Raw genomic sequence first — 15,260 nt, 5'->3', positions numbered from 1 at the left:
ATTCAAATTAATTTTAAAAAAATAATTTAAAATTATAATTTTAATCTTATCACGTGCATGACACGGGTAATTACACTCGTAGAAAAAGAAAAGATGGATACCAAGATCAGGTTGCATAGTAACAAATATGAATGACACTTGAGCTGAAGAAATTATGCACAAAGAGAGATTGAGAGCAAAGCAAAGAATTTAGACATTTGTTATCACTTTGTATAGTTTTACAACAACTGTATCTATGCCTAATTATAAACATAAGGACCACCAATGCAGTTACTTTAGTCCTAATAGTTTTGGGACAAAATTCATAGTAGCAAAATTGGATCAAAATTAAATTGGGGCAAAAGGAGAAGGGGAAAGAACGAACCAGAGAGAGGAGAGAGGGAGTGATCGAGCAGCACACAACATGGGAAGGGGAAAGGACGCCGACGACGACACCAGGATGGATGGACGGGAAGGATGCTGATGACGACACGGACATACACGGCAGAGGGAGAAGACTTGGAGGACCCCTTCCACTTTCCTTTCGCGCGCAGGAGTTACACGACGGAGGCTACAGACCAGTGAAGAATGACGACACAGACATACCAGCTGGAACTGTCAGAGGGAAGAGTCACGGTGGCAGGGTATCTCGTTGATGGTGATTAGCGTCTTTTCTCTCCTAGGGTTTGCACGAAAACATGAAGAATAATGGCTCCATTTATCCTTGTCCCCCAAATTTCAATTAACCCCCTCCCCCCGCCAAACAGTTATTTGCGGCAGTTTGGACCCAAAACCGCCGCTATTCCGATTAATTTAGAACGGAGTCTCACAATACTATCAGAACCGTCGCTATTCTGCCATTTCACGGTGGTTCGAATAATCGCCGATAAATTGTTGCCGCAATTTTCCGTGTATCTTGTAGTAGAACACTTCTAATGAGCATATGAATATAACTGCAGTAGATTAAAATTACCTTGACATTCAACAAAGTCAAAATTAGAATACTAAATGATCTCTAACTTTATTTTCTTACTTCGTATATGTGAACATGTAATATTTTGTTATAAAAAAAAACTTTTTGATTATACTATATAGTGATCCAATCAATTCTTAACTTACTCAAATTTCTGCCAAAGATACCAATAATATACACAATAACTGTAAGTGTACATACTAAATATCCATTAGACTACTACTGAAGCATAAAAAAAACTTATGCACTTTTGAACTTTATAACTTTCTTGAGACACCTAATAAGACTATACTTGTCTTCTTTAGAATTGAGTATATAACCTTATTTACAATTCTGCATGCCACTGAAATATAAGAATAGTAAAAATATACATACTCCCATTGAATTGATATATAATCATCAATTATATTTATCTCAAAAGACCATATGCAATAATAATTTGATAAATTATGAAAAACTAATGATGGGAAGTTTTTGAGTCTATAGATGGAATTCTTTAACTTACAGTCCATATATTTATTTGTATCTTGCGATACAAAAAAAATTTCTGCATAACATTACCTCATCAATATTCTCCCAAAAGTATTTTAATTGTTGGATCACAAAAAAAAAATAAGTACCAGAAAAGGTATAAGATTATGCAAAATTTAAGACTTTATCAAAAATCTAAACTGCAATTTTCAATTCTCCTTTTCAGAATAATTCTAGTAATAAAGTATGAGTAGTCATACTTTACTTAGATGATATGAAACTAAAATATCATTGAAAAAAAACAATTGAAGTAAACTTAGAGTTTTTTTAAGAGAAAAATATTTTAGCAAAATATATATTTGAATTTGTAAATAAAAAATAATTTGCCTATTTTTAGTTGAATAAGAATAATTGAATTTGTTAAAATAAAAATAGGAACCAAATTATTCAAAAACATATATACTATATTTTCTTCTAAATTTAAATGACATAACTCTTTAACAATAATGTAATGATAGTACAAACTTACTATCTCAATTCCCATTAAGTTGTTATTATTGCCCAAAAGGATATACAACATCATTTGACATTATACAATTTTATAGAATTTTTTATAGACAACTTATATGAATAGACACTACAAGATTTTTGTTTATTTGTGGCAGTTTTTTTTCTTATTTGTGGAGGTTTATAACCCCCACCAAATAGTTTGTGGGGGAGGGAATTTCTAAAACCCCCAAAATTTGAGGTGCCACGAGGTCTTTTGTGGAGGTTTTTAAAAACCTCCACAATCTATTCAGTGGGGGGTTTTATGTGTGGTTAGTGGGAGTTTTATATTAAACTTTTGTGGCAATTTTTGACCAATATTTGTGACGGTTTAAAATCCCCACAAAAAGACTTTTTCATTTAAAAAAAAATAGCTATTACGTGGAGGTTTCAAACCTGTCAATTTAATTTTTAAAAATTAATCTACATTATTATTACACTACTAATCATTTATTATTAAAAAAATATTTAAGCAAAACATTAAAAATGTAGAAGAAAATTAAAATAAAAGAAATACCTTAAAACAAAATATAGTATACTACCATCATTTTTCAATCACATTAATTATAACTACAAAATATTAAAAATAACATGATAAAATACAGACTTATGTCCAAACTCCTAAACAATAAACATAACTAGATAAATGTATTTACAAATAATGCAAATAGATCTTAACTTCTAGCCATATCATTATCATCCAGAAGTAATGACAAACTAACAATGCAGTTAACAAGTTCTAATGCTTACACTAGCTGTGGCAGTAGCTTTTAAAGCTAAAACAAGATTATTCAGAAATTTCTGTTACAATGAGGAGCCTTTCTTTTAATCTCTATAGCCATTACTCCAAACAACAATACCTGTTCATGTTCAATGCATCATATCAAATTTCAGGCTTACTTCACATTCCAAATTCCAAAATTTAGGAGGACTGAAATTTGAAAAAGAAGAAAAACCAACCAATCATTCAGATGACAGATTCAAAATACCTTTTCAAGATGAGGTGCCATTCCAAGAGTTGAGAACTTTACGTTTATTATCACCACCTGTAATAATTAATACAAATACAAATTCTATTAGATATGAATAACATAAGCACAAAAAAAAAGCCTAACACATAGCTTAAGGTTTTATATTATTGGCATTAAAACTAAAAAGTTATCAGTGCTAAAGCATGGAAGATAAGCTTAATATCTCCTTTGCATAACTAATGGCACACAAATATCTCATAACTAACATAAGCATGTGATTAACAAAACACATTTTTCTAGATCAGCACGCCCGAATTTGACATGTCAAAAACTATGAAATTCTTTTTCCCATTTTGTAACTTGTAACCAATCATTTTTATATATCTATCTTAACCATGAATTAATATAGATAGTTATATAGCAGAAAACAAGACACATTTTAAGCATATACCTAGATTGGCAGGTGCACATTGCCTTTTTTCTGCACTTGCAATCTCAGCACAAAGCTTTTAAATTTCACGAACCATGGAGATTAATTTCTTCTCTATCACTTGCCCATGAGCTGAGAAGTAAATAAAAAGAAGTGATTACAAGAAATTAAAGAGAATAGCCAATGTGGTTTCTCTAACAGTCATTTTACCAATGTGGTTATCATGTTACCCAATATACGCTGAACTTCTCTGTGCCACAAACTCTTCTACTCCATGCCCATTGTATGTTACTCTCCCTGATTTCTGATTTTTTCATCATCATAACTAACCCAATTATTATCTTTTTTTTATTAAACAAATAGGAACAAGAAAATCCATGTGTAATAATTTAATTACTAAAATTTAAAAGGAACTATGGCCTACAATGTATGAACTTATTATAGCAAAATTTGATTAATTTGCTTACTTTTAAATCTTTGCCAAGTTTTCCAACAAAATGTCAATCAAGGCTAATAGCAATGTGGTCTTCCCTGAGCCTGGAGTCCCAACAACAGAGTGTGTGTTTGGATTACAGTTTGTAAACGAGATTTTGTATAAAATTGATTTTGCAAACTTGATTTTGATAAAAAGTAAGTTTGTGTTAAAGTGATTTATGTTTGGTAATTTTTGTATCAAAATTGATTATAGTAAAATAAATGTTGTTTGTCTTATACCATTCAAAATCACTTTTAGATAAAAAATTACTAAAATAGACCTCAACTTAAATAATTTTTTTATATTATTCTATAATTTTAATTTAGATATTTAAATAAATCTTATTAGTTAATTTTATAATAAAATTAATATTTACTTACTAAAATAAAAATAACATATAAAAATAGATAAAATATATTTTTAAATAAAAATAAAACAATATAAATTTTATAAATATATAAAAGAATATTTAATCAAATATGTTACATTTTTTAAGTATTAACTAAGAATGTTATTTTAGTATTTTTTTACATCGTACTCTTATTCTAGTACTCTCAATAATCTTATTCTTAATATTAATTTGGAATCCAACGTTTATGATTTTATTATTATCTATGATTAATTTTTTATTTAATTTTTTTTAATAGAATCATAATCTATATTATAAAAAATTACACTAAAACATAGTATATGAGAATTACAATTATAAAAGAGAGTACTAAAAATAATAAAAAAAATTAAATATTTACTTTATAGTAATTGAAACAAATCTGAAAATTCTTGATGATCTTTTTATATAGTATATTTTTAGTATTTTTAGTACTCTTTTTTTAATATGCTATAATTTTTTATTATTATTATTATTTATAGTTAATTTTTTGTTTAATTTACTTTACCTAATAGAATCAATAAATCATATTATAAAAAGATAATAACAAACATAATACACAAAAATCACAATTATAAAAGTGTATAATATCAAACAAACAGTTGAAAAAAAATAAAAAAGATAAATAATAAAAAAAATAGAGTTCATATAAATAGGAATAACAAGAATTTTATAAATAATATAATAACATACATGAAGGATAAAGTTGGTAAAAGATAAATAAATGGTTAGTATCATGGCTAAAAAGCTCGTTAGGAAAACGCAGAAGCTAAAAATAGTTGCTTCTTGTAAACGTTGGTTTTGGCAGCAGAATCACTTCTGCGTTCATGGAAAAAAATTTTGCCAAACCAAAAGTTGAAGCTTTCAAGAAGTCTAAACGTACTTCTTCCCTTCTAACGAGTTTCCCAAACACATCCAGAGTCATTCTACAAAACAAACCTCATCATTATACCAGCAACAAAATAATAATAAATAAATAAATAAAGTTTTATATGATTCTCGTGGGTGTATTTTTAGCAATAACAAAATAAATAAAAAAATATAGAAAGAGAACAAAAGAAAATAATAATAAAATAATCATTCACCTTCTGGGCTTTATGATTCCACTAACATTCTAAAGAAAATTATGATTCACCTTCTAAGACATTCACAATGAAGTTGAATAGTGTAGGCAATCAAAACTGTGTCACTTTATTAAGAGAAAGAAATCAATCAGCTTTATATTATCATTCCATAATGAAATTGCATCAACAAAATTAAATTATCATACATATGGTTAGCATGTAATAATGTAATCAAACATGAATGAATAGATGTACATCTATTAGATTAGACTTATTGCACAATAATGTAGAGTTTAAATGATTAATTTATAATTTGGATTGCACATAATAGATATTTCAATATCACATAATGGGACAATTATAGCCTCTTTGTTATAAATGGTTTTATTTCTTTCAATTCTTCCTTTTTGTTCAAAATTGACATTAGGCATAAGAACATCTCCGTAAACTTATCTTAACCAAAATGAAATAATCCAAATATATACAAAGTTTTCAATGAATTATATAAACGGTATATGGTTGTACTACATAAAAGAGGTTTTAATTAACTAAATTTTTCGATAATCACCCCTTGTCTTATGTTCGTAGATTGAATAAAATCAATCAATTAATTCAGTTAAATAAGAGTCCCCTTTTTTTCAAGTGCTCTTAATACCTCCTTTGCAGCTTTATACTTTTCCCGAAAAATTTCTTCATATCGAACAGTAGCAAGCATAATCTACAAGTTGATCAAGCGATAAAGCTTCAACAGAGATTAGTCCTTGAAAGAAAATTTGCTAATATATTTTGCAAGAATTAATTTTGTGCACACGAGACAAGACACGAGAATTAACAATAGTTCAATACTGCTTTCATATGTTAGGAACCATAATGAACCATCTGAGGTTTACCTTATGAGAAGGAAGATCAAGGTCCTTGTCTGCCTTAATCATTTCCCAGATTTTCTGACAACTGTAAGGAAAGTCTGACGCAGGAACTACTCCATTCGAGTCCCGAGCAATATCGCAGATTTTTTCTCACAATTCTGCAACCTACAATGAAAATAATCCAAAAGAAGTAGAAAAGTGATGTAAATTATCAAATATGAGAGATAATCATAACTTCATATAGCATTAGGGCTCCTAGAAACAGAGTATGCTCTATTAAGAGATAGTACAAAGTTAGTTAGTTTAGTTATCAGAGTTCTATAGCTAACAGATTTTTGTTTAGTTAGTTTTATGTTTTGGTTAGTTAGTTAAAGCTTGCTCTTTGTGGTTATTCTTGAGAAGAGTCTGACTCTGAATCATGTGTATATATATATAACAATTGTATTGGTCATTAGTGTGAAGAAATAATACTGGTTTTCATTAAGCTCATTTTTATTTTTTTTCTCTAAACAAGTAACCAACTTTGTTCTTAATTTTCTGCATTACTTCACAGCTTGTTTTTCAATCTGTGATGTCACCTTTCTGACAAAAGAAGTACCACTCCTTCTCTCCCATCTTTGCTTTCTCTGCACACCAAATAATAATCAAAATAATCGGTATAACTCATAAGTCATAACTAACTAACTGCTCATGTACGGACATAATATTACTACTTCTTACTTGGTAAATCCCAGGGTTCGGATTTGTTCAAATCGGCTTCACCTATGGCAGTTGCACTGAAGCTGCTGTTCATGACCTTCTCGGTGAGGTAATAAGTGATGATTTCTTCATCTGTTGGGTGGAATCCGAAACCTGGTGGCAAATCCAGCGGCTCCTTGCCTTTGTTAACTACGACAGGCTCTTCCATCTAACACAATCAAACTAAATATCTTTTAACAGATTTTTAGCAGAAAAGGAAACAATCAATCAGCTTTATATTATCATTCTATAATGAAATTGCATCAACAAAATTAAATTAACAAAGGTGAAAATATATTTAGTTATTTACAAAATCAAATGGAGAGAGTAATAAATCTCCAATAGCATAAATCAGAGAAAACAAATCTATCCATAGAAAATGAAAGGAAAACTAAAAAAGAACCTTGAACTTTTATGAGGATATCATCGAACACTTTCTCTGAGTTAACAAGGACAACATCCAAGAAATTATACGTTAGCATAAAATAAAGGATATCATATTAAAAAAAGAGTGTCACGCATATGTATAGAAATCATACTTCAAATATTGCCGAAAATCACTGATTCCTTGAATAGTTAGATAGAAACAAAAATTTTCTCGCAAAATCAGTAAGCAAAAATATCTAGACTAATTGTGTCGCCATCAAATTCACTGAATAATCAGTCACAAAAAAAAAAAATCACTGAATAATCGCAAAAGTAACAAAATCCAAATCCAAAATCAGAGAAGTAATACATCAAACCACAATCGGAAAGATTCCACGAAGAACGAAAAGAGAGAGAGACAGAGAAAGACAGAGACAGAGAGGAAAATCTCAAAAGTTACCGTGTCGCGACCAAAGGAGATGATGCATCGACGGAGGAGACAACGCAAAAAGAGATTATCGAAGCATGCGGTGGCGGCAAGGACACGAATGGATATAGTGGTGGTGATAGCGGTGGCGATGGAGGCGGCGATAGCTGTGAGCTTTAGGGTTGAAGCTTGATAATCATTTTGGATTTGACGAGATCTTCTCTCTCACACAGCAACGGGTGATAGCTTTAGGGTTTGTTTGGAGGGGGGTTTAGAAATTTTAATTATCTGTAACAGTGGGGCCTGGGGGGATTTTTTATAATTATGTAGGGGAGTTTTATAATTTGTCACAAATGAAATATTTTGTGTAGGTTTTAAAAATTTCCACTAGAAAACCTCCACTAAATATTAAAATCCTTGTAGTGAGAAGAGTCAAAATCTACTCACCAAATATGTCTTAGCATTGAAACTAAATAAATTTTTCAATCAAAATAAATTAGAGATATATTCATCTTTATACATTAAACGTGATATTTACATAATCTCTTTTCTAATATTTTGAGTACTTACAAAAGAAATAACTGAATTCTTTATTTATTTATGTTATTTCTTGCAAAATATGCCATATGCAATTCTTTTACCCTTATTACTTTTTTTATTTTGACCTTTTTTTTTATTGCACATAGTGAGGATCTATTGACAATTACAACTTGATAACTAACGTTAAATTAACATAATTATGCTTTAAAGAAATAACTTAAATGCATGAGTATGTCGTTAGACACTAATAACGTTAATGCATTTAATTTCAAAATCAGAAAAGATATTTATAAGATGTATTCGCTTATATTTTTATATATGCCTCGTTAAAATTTAATTTGACAAATGTCATATTCATTTCAACCTTGTCACTTTTAACAAAGTGCTTTTGTATTTCTTAAGAAAATTTCTTTAAAGCAAAAACCCTTATTTCGGGCATCGTATTTATAAGTCTTTTGGAATCTCATACTTTAAGATCACAAGATTTATGCAATTTGAACAATCTCACATCTTAATGTTCAGTTTTACTATTTGAAACTTTATCCATGGAGAAGGACTTCTTCAATTTTTAATACAACATCTAGATATATACATTGGCAAACTTAACTTTAAAACAAAATAATATGTTCACCTAAGTTACATATTATATGAATAAAATTTATATGATAGTGGGCCTATCACAAACACCCAACACAACATTAATTTGTAAACGGTATTTTTAATCCATTAATCAAATATTGATAATAAATTTTGTCAAACAAAAAGTCTATTTTTGAACAAATTTATTATTCACATGGAACCAAATAAGTATCACATGTTTATTACCACAAATGCGCATGTAATTTGGTCAAGTACATAACTTCTTTTGGGCCGATCGTATCCCCATAAACTACGTATACATAAATTTATTTAGTGCGGCTTACAAAATATTCTCAATAAATTTCTGTCAAACAATAAGCATATCTTTGGGTCGACTCATTGTTCAAATGAAAACTTGAGAACTATACCTATTTATTATCGCATATATTTTCTATCAATTGGCTAAACACCAATCATCCTTTGGGCCGATTAGTGGTTACATAATTAAATAAAAAATAAACACAAGGTTCAATGTTTATTATTTAACCAAATAATAATTTTTTTGGATCGATTATTGTTCGCATAAATAATAAGTATTGATTTATTCTTAACCATTTGTCCAAATATATAAATATCATTTACATGTATATATAACTCTGCCAAATATAAATCTTCCTTTGAGATGATCAATATTCACATAAATTATATATTACTATATTCCTAATGTTTTAAAATAAATCAATTTTTATAAAAGAGACTACTTTCACAACATAATATTCAATCAATTTATTTCAAAACCAAACCTTTAAATAAATGGATATAATAATCTAAATTGCTACTGATTTTTTTATTTAACAAGACTAAATGCGCATATAGCACAAAAGTAATAAAATAATAAATCATAATATATAACAATCACATAATATTATGTCACCTTCATAGTTATACATATAAATTGCATATGAAAATAACTAATTTTTTTATTTAATTCAAAAATTGAATTCACTTTAACCATCATAATGAATTCAAATTAAAAAAAGACACAACAATTTTTTTATATACCGAAATTAATCATACAATAATATTTAAAACTTCGTTCACACGAATTAAATCCAAATATGAGAAAAGAATAAACAAAAAAAAAATCTTTCCATCCAAATAATACAATAATTTTCTAAAACCAAATTAAAGACATAAATATCTTTTACATATATGCTTGTAGGTGTGACACTGCAATTGGGATAAAAACTTCTTCTCCTTTATTTTGTTCATAACCTTGACTCTTCCAATGACAACCAAATTGAAAATTATTCTATGTCAATTTCATGAACAAAAAAAAAATTGTATATTTATACACACTATTACATATCCTTTTAACATGTGTCTCAAAAAAAAAAGTTTATATATATATATATATATGCTCCAAAATAATTGAATTCCATGATTTTGGCATGGGACGAGCTAGTGTAAATACCTACTCCTATGTTATCTTCAATTAATAGTTCTTTCAAACTATAGTGAGTTATACATCATAATGAATGGCTATTCTGATGTACTTGCAATCTATGATGTTACTGGGGTAGTCGAATTAGAGAAAGAGATCAAGAATTTTTAAGAATACCAGCAAAAAAATATCCTTTCTCTACCACGTCCACGACTACAATCACTAGACTGATTCGCAACACTTCTATCTGTCGTCATGTATGCAAAGAACATACCAATTAAAAATGTGTTAAACATATTCGCACATCTTTCAAAATGCTTAATCAAAATAAACTACGTTAAACTTAGTTAAAGAAATATATTATCCGTTGAAATCAAATAAACAAAGAGGTAAGTGCACATTCCAACTTCATAAATATTTAGCAATATATATTACTACATATATAATTTTGTCCGTATGCAAATAAAAAGTCATCCAGCCATAAGTAATTTAAAATAATCTCATATTTGATTTTTTTTTTAATTTACTATCATTTTTGTAACACCCTAACTTTTAGCATGTCATGATCGTACCAAAAGTAAGGCGTTACGGACCTGATTTTCTTTATTATAAATTTACTATTGAGCCTTTACGTCGATATCGCGTTTCTGTTTTTAAGAAAATTTCAAAAAAAAAAGATTTTAGTAATTAAAAATCACATAACAAAAGATCTTCAAATAATAATAACCACATAATTACTAATAATAATAGATGTTATACGATTAAATTCAATGTAAAACTCAAATACAATACCTATCCCTCTGCATAAAATAAAAAAAAAAAACCCTAAAGCAACAAGGACGAGGGAACTCTATAAAAACAACAGGAATCACAAGTAAATCTACTAGTCGTCTGCAGCTTCTTACTGAATCTCCGAACCTGTGTTACTGAAAGGGTGGAAAATTTGGGGTGAGAACAAACCACACGTTCTCAGTAGGGAATGGGAATGCCGTAAAAGTAATGGATTAAAATGCAAATAATTAACTTTGCTCAATAAAAATATATTTTTATCAAACCCTTTGAAAATACTCTTGTTTTACTTTAGCTAACAAATTACCTCTTTTTTTAAAAAAACTCTAAACTCAAATAAAAACTTAAATATAAAATTAGTCACATTTTCTGTCTCTCAGCCACATAGTTAATCCTCAGCCAAATGTCAACTTGTAATCACTTTAATACACTTACAAACAAGTAGTGCAAGCAAGAGATTCAATTCAATGTACAAGCAAGTCACAACAAGACAAACAATACAATCACAAAGTAATAAGACAAGCAAGCGCAATCAAATGCAAATGTGCAAACAACATGATGCATGTCTATTCCTAACGCAGGCCATGAGCTCATGTGTCGGTTGCCTACCTGCTCCCGACATTACCCAGGCACAAGTCCCAGCTGGTATGGCTTTCCAGATGCATCAGTGTGCTTATAAGTCGTACGGCTAGGCTGCATCAGTGTGACTTTCCAAATCAATAAGCGTACATCTGGAAAACAGTTCTCAGTGTGTGGGCGTCCCCACTTTACATTTGGCACTAAGGCCCAAACAATATCACATCTACTCTCCTGTGGTAGACACTTCATTAATTAATATATTCTTTAAATTCTTGTTCTCTGCTCTCTTGTGACAGAGATTCCTTTTCTTAATAAACCGAGCTCAAATCTTTACTTAAAACAAAATTTCTCCTTAAAAGATTGGGTTTAAAACATTATATTTTTCTTAATAAATCAAACTTTAAAATAGAGTAAATCTTTTCTTAACTAAATATATTTTAAATAATTTAATTTTCCAAAACCAAATCTTTTAAAATAACTTTTCAAATAAAACCTCAAATTTTATAAAATTTTGGCGGCATTTTCTCTAAAATTCGGTCTAAACCACCCTTACGGGTTCCCTATTTCTCAACAATTCACCAGCCTTTTTCTCAACAATTCTCAAATCAGCGAAATTCTTAATAATCAGAAAACAGTCACATTCACAGCAATAATCCATACTCAATAACATTACTATTATTAATATATATATATATATATAGATATATTTGCAATTATTCAATTAATTTTGTAGGCATTCTAAATTAAAAATGTTTATCTTTAAAAATAAATCCCCTACCTTTATACGAAATCAAAATCAACGAAAACTTTGGAGAAACTTTTTTATCGAGCTGTTGCAGAAGAAAGCGTCAGAAATCATATGTGCCTCCTAGAACTCCAGTTGGCCGAACTCAAGAGAAAGAGGAGCTAAGTCACCGTCAATTTCTACCGGATCAAAGTAACACCAACATGTAGAGGAAGAAGATACAAACACTTTTACCGGATTAAATTTTTTATTGGAGTTACGGATCACAAGAAATTGAAGCTAAAAACTCATGGTTTCCATAAAAGCTCACATTCTCTCTCGGCCTTTCTTTCTTCTTTTTTTTGCCAAGTTCAATTCGGTGGTGAGAGTAAAGAAATGTTAGTGATAAGGCTGATAGGAATGAATGGATAATTTGTGGTGGCTAATGCTTCATTAGGTGTCATTGATTAATAATTAAAAGTGGCATGTGTAACAATTATATGTATGTATATATATATGCACAAGAGCACATAAGCCACGTTTCTAATTCTTTCATTTGGTTATATATAAAAAGAGAGCATGTGTCATGTTATAAACAAGTAATAATATAATATTGTAATAATATAATACAAATCTTAATGGCTTCGGCCAAATAAATATAACTAAATAATAATAATAATAATAATAATAATAATAATATTTATAAAAATCAATTTAGACTGTAACTATCAATATAGTTTCTGATAGATAATTTAAAATAATAGAATAAGTCATTATTAAATTAAATTTTATTTTTAAATTCAAAGCATAAAATTTAATTTTAAAAACTTGGATGTTATAATTTTCACTCTTAAAACATATTGAAAATTAATGTGACTTATTATCGAAGTCTTTAATCAACTTGTTGACACTTGACTCATGCAATAATAATAATAATAATAATAATAATAATAATAATAATAATACCTTAACATAATAAAATAAAGAACTACTAGAATGATAGAGAATTAATTATTTAATTACACAGATAAAATTAGTTTAACAAAAAATTAGCCAGTATAAAAGTAAGTTTAACCAACTTCACAAATATTTAGCAATATGCCTATTTGAATAGAATAACTTAAACTATGTGAGATATATGCATTTAAGCTTGAGAATCACCAATTTACTAAATTTAATTCTAATTTAGAACCAAAAGCACAACAACAACAATATCACATCATTATAGCATTAGAACTCACAAAAGTCTAATAGCCTAATCTAATCCTATCTTAACCACGTAAGTTCACTAAACAGAAAAATTATTTCTAATTAAATTATAATACTAATTAACAACTAAAACCTAAATTAATCCTAAATTTAACAAGAACTAAAACAAAAATTTATTTACTGGAAAATGCAGAAACGGAAGTGGACGGGAGAATGTTGGTGGTGGTTAGTACTGTTGGTGGCAACTGACAGAACTAGATAGCAGTGAGAGAGAGAGAGACGCTGCTAGAGAGGATGCGGTGGTGGGGTTGAGATGCAGCGGGACTGACAGAGTGGCGGGAAGGAGAGGGTTAGAGAGAGTGGAAGAAGAAAGGGAAGAGAGAGACGGATTGAGGAGGCATTGGTGGGGCTGACGGAGCGGCGGGGAGGGAAAGGGTTAGAGAGAGTAGGAGAAGAAAGGGTAGAGGGAGAGATATTCAAAATGAAGGAAGAGAGTGTTCGCGCTTCGAATTTAGGGCAAAATTACTGTCGAAAAAATCTGACAGTATAGAATGCAGCATTTTCATTAAATGGGTTTACTGGCAGATTTATCCGACGGTAAATCCAATACTAACTTACGCACCTATTTTTTTATTTTTCTCCAATTATTACCGGCGAATTTACCGTTAGAAATATAAATCCACCGATAATAATTTAACTTGACGAATTCGACGTCTTCAGCGCCAGTAAATTTCTGCTACTCTGCAATACTAAATCTGACGGTGCTCAGCATTTTTCTTGTAGTGTAAACCAAATTTATCTTTTCCAGTGAGTAAAATTAGTCAATTTATGCATAGTCCGTTGCTGGCACATTGAAAGGCAGTGAAGAGAGTTCTTAGATATATGCAAAGCACCAAGCATCATGGTCTGGTTCTACATAAGAAATATGCCATGAGGTTGTATGGTTTTTCTGGCTCAGATTGGACAATAGATGCTGAGGATCGCAGGTTAGTGTTAGGTTACAGTATGTACCTTGGTGCTAATTGGATTTCTTAATCTTGTAGCAAACAAGTAACTATTTTAAGATTTTCTACTGAAATTAAGTTTCGGAGCCTGACATCTTATGAAGCATAAATGGAATGGTTGCAGAATTTGCTTAATGAATAAGATGTAAAGTTGAATACTCCACCAACAATTTATTGTGACAACCTCAGCACTGTATTACTTATGGCAAATCTTATCTTACACAGTAAGACAAAATATTTTCAGCTTGAGGTTCAGTTGATTTGAGATAAAATTCAGAAGAAACTGCTTCATGTTGTCCATGTCCCAGGAACTGATCAAGTGGCAGATTTGTTGACTAAACCTCTCACAACAACAACATTTGAAAGGTTGAGGTCCAAATTGAGAGTTATTCCTAGGCCAACTATTAATTTGAGGGAGGTGTTAGTACACAGCATAATTGCTTGACTCCAAAACAAGAAAATCAAGGCAGTAAAAATTGGTTGGAAAATGGTTTGATTAGTTACAGCTTTATTAGGTTTAGCTCTTTGAAATCCAACTATATAAATGATTAGTTGCTGAGCCTTGTGTGGATCTTTAGTCATTCATTCTATTTCAGATTACTTCTGCAGTAAATTACTGCAGAACATTTTTCATCCATTCTCTGTTCTGAGTTCTTTACTTTCTTTCTTCTAATTCTCTCATCACAAAGTACTTATCA

At 29.6% G+C, this 15,260-nt stretch overlaps 1 protein-coding gene across 49 annotated transcripts; it reads right to left on the bottom strand.

Annotated features, from left to right (window-relative positions):
* Positions 1-2,487: 2,487 nt before the first annotated feature.
* On the bottom strand, positions 2,488-8,171 carry LOC112743620 (NAC domain-containing protein 87). 49 transcript variants are annotated; one of them, XM_072214421.1, is made up of 12 exons: positions 7,728-8,171; positions 6,884-7,092; positions 6,742-6,789; positions 6,188-6,328; positions 5,953-6,015; positions 5,319-5,422; positions 5,117-5,159; positions 3,838-3,907; positions 3,601-3,674; positions 3,392-3,502; positions 2,959-3,015; positions 2,488-2,829 (listed from the first exon to the last, which is right to left on the bottom strand). In XM_072214421.1, exons 2-4 carry the CDS (start codon positions 7,068-7,070, stop codon positions 6,222-6,224), a joined length of 342 nt encoding a protein of 113 aa, XP_072070522.1. In that variant the 5' UTR covers positions 7,071-7,092; positions 7,728-8,171; the 3' UTR covers positions 2,488-2,829; positions 2,959-3,015; positions 3,392-3,502; positions 3,601-3,674; positions 3,838-3,907; positions 5,117-5,159; positions 5,319-5,422; positions 5,953-6,015; positions 6,188-6,221. The 49 variants fall into 49 exon arrangements, with proteins under 49 accessions (XP_072070522.1, XP_072070505.1, XP_072070520.1 ...); XM_072214404.1 differs by having other exon boundaries at positions 6,884-7,070; positions 7,728-7,989; XM_072214419.1 differs by adding an exon at positions 7,305-7,340 and having other exon boundaries at positions 5,953-6,328; positions 6,884-7,070; positions 7,728-7,980.
* Between the last annotated feature and the right edge of the window lie 7,089 nt (positions 8,172-15,260).

The sequence above is a fragment of the Arachis hypogaea genome, chromosome 14, assembly GCF_003086295.3.
Source record: "Arachis hypogaea cultivar Tifrunner chromosome 14, arahy.Tifrunner.gnm2.J5K5, whole genome shotgun sequence".
Lineage (NCBI taxonomy): Eukaryota > Viridiplantae > Streptophyta > Magnoliopsida > Fabales > Fabaceae > Arachis > Arachis hypogaea.
This window is presented reverse-complemented; position numbering and strand designations above follow the sequence as displayed.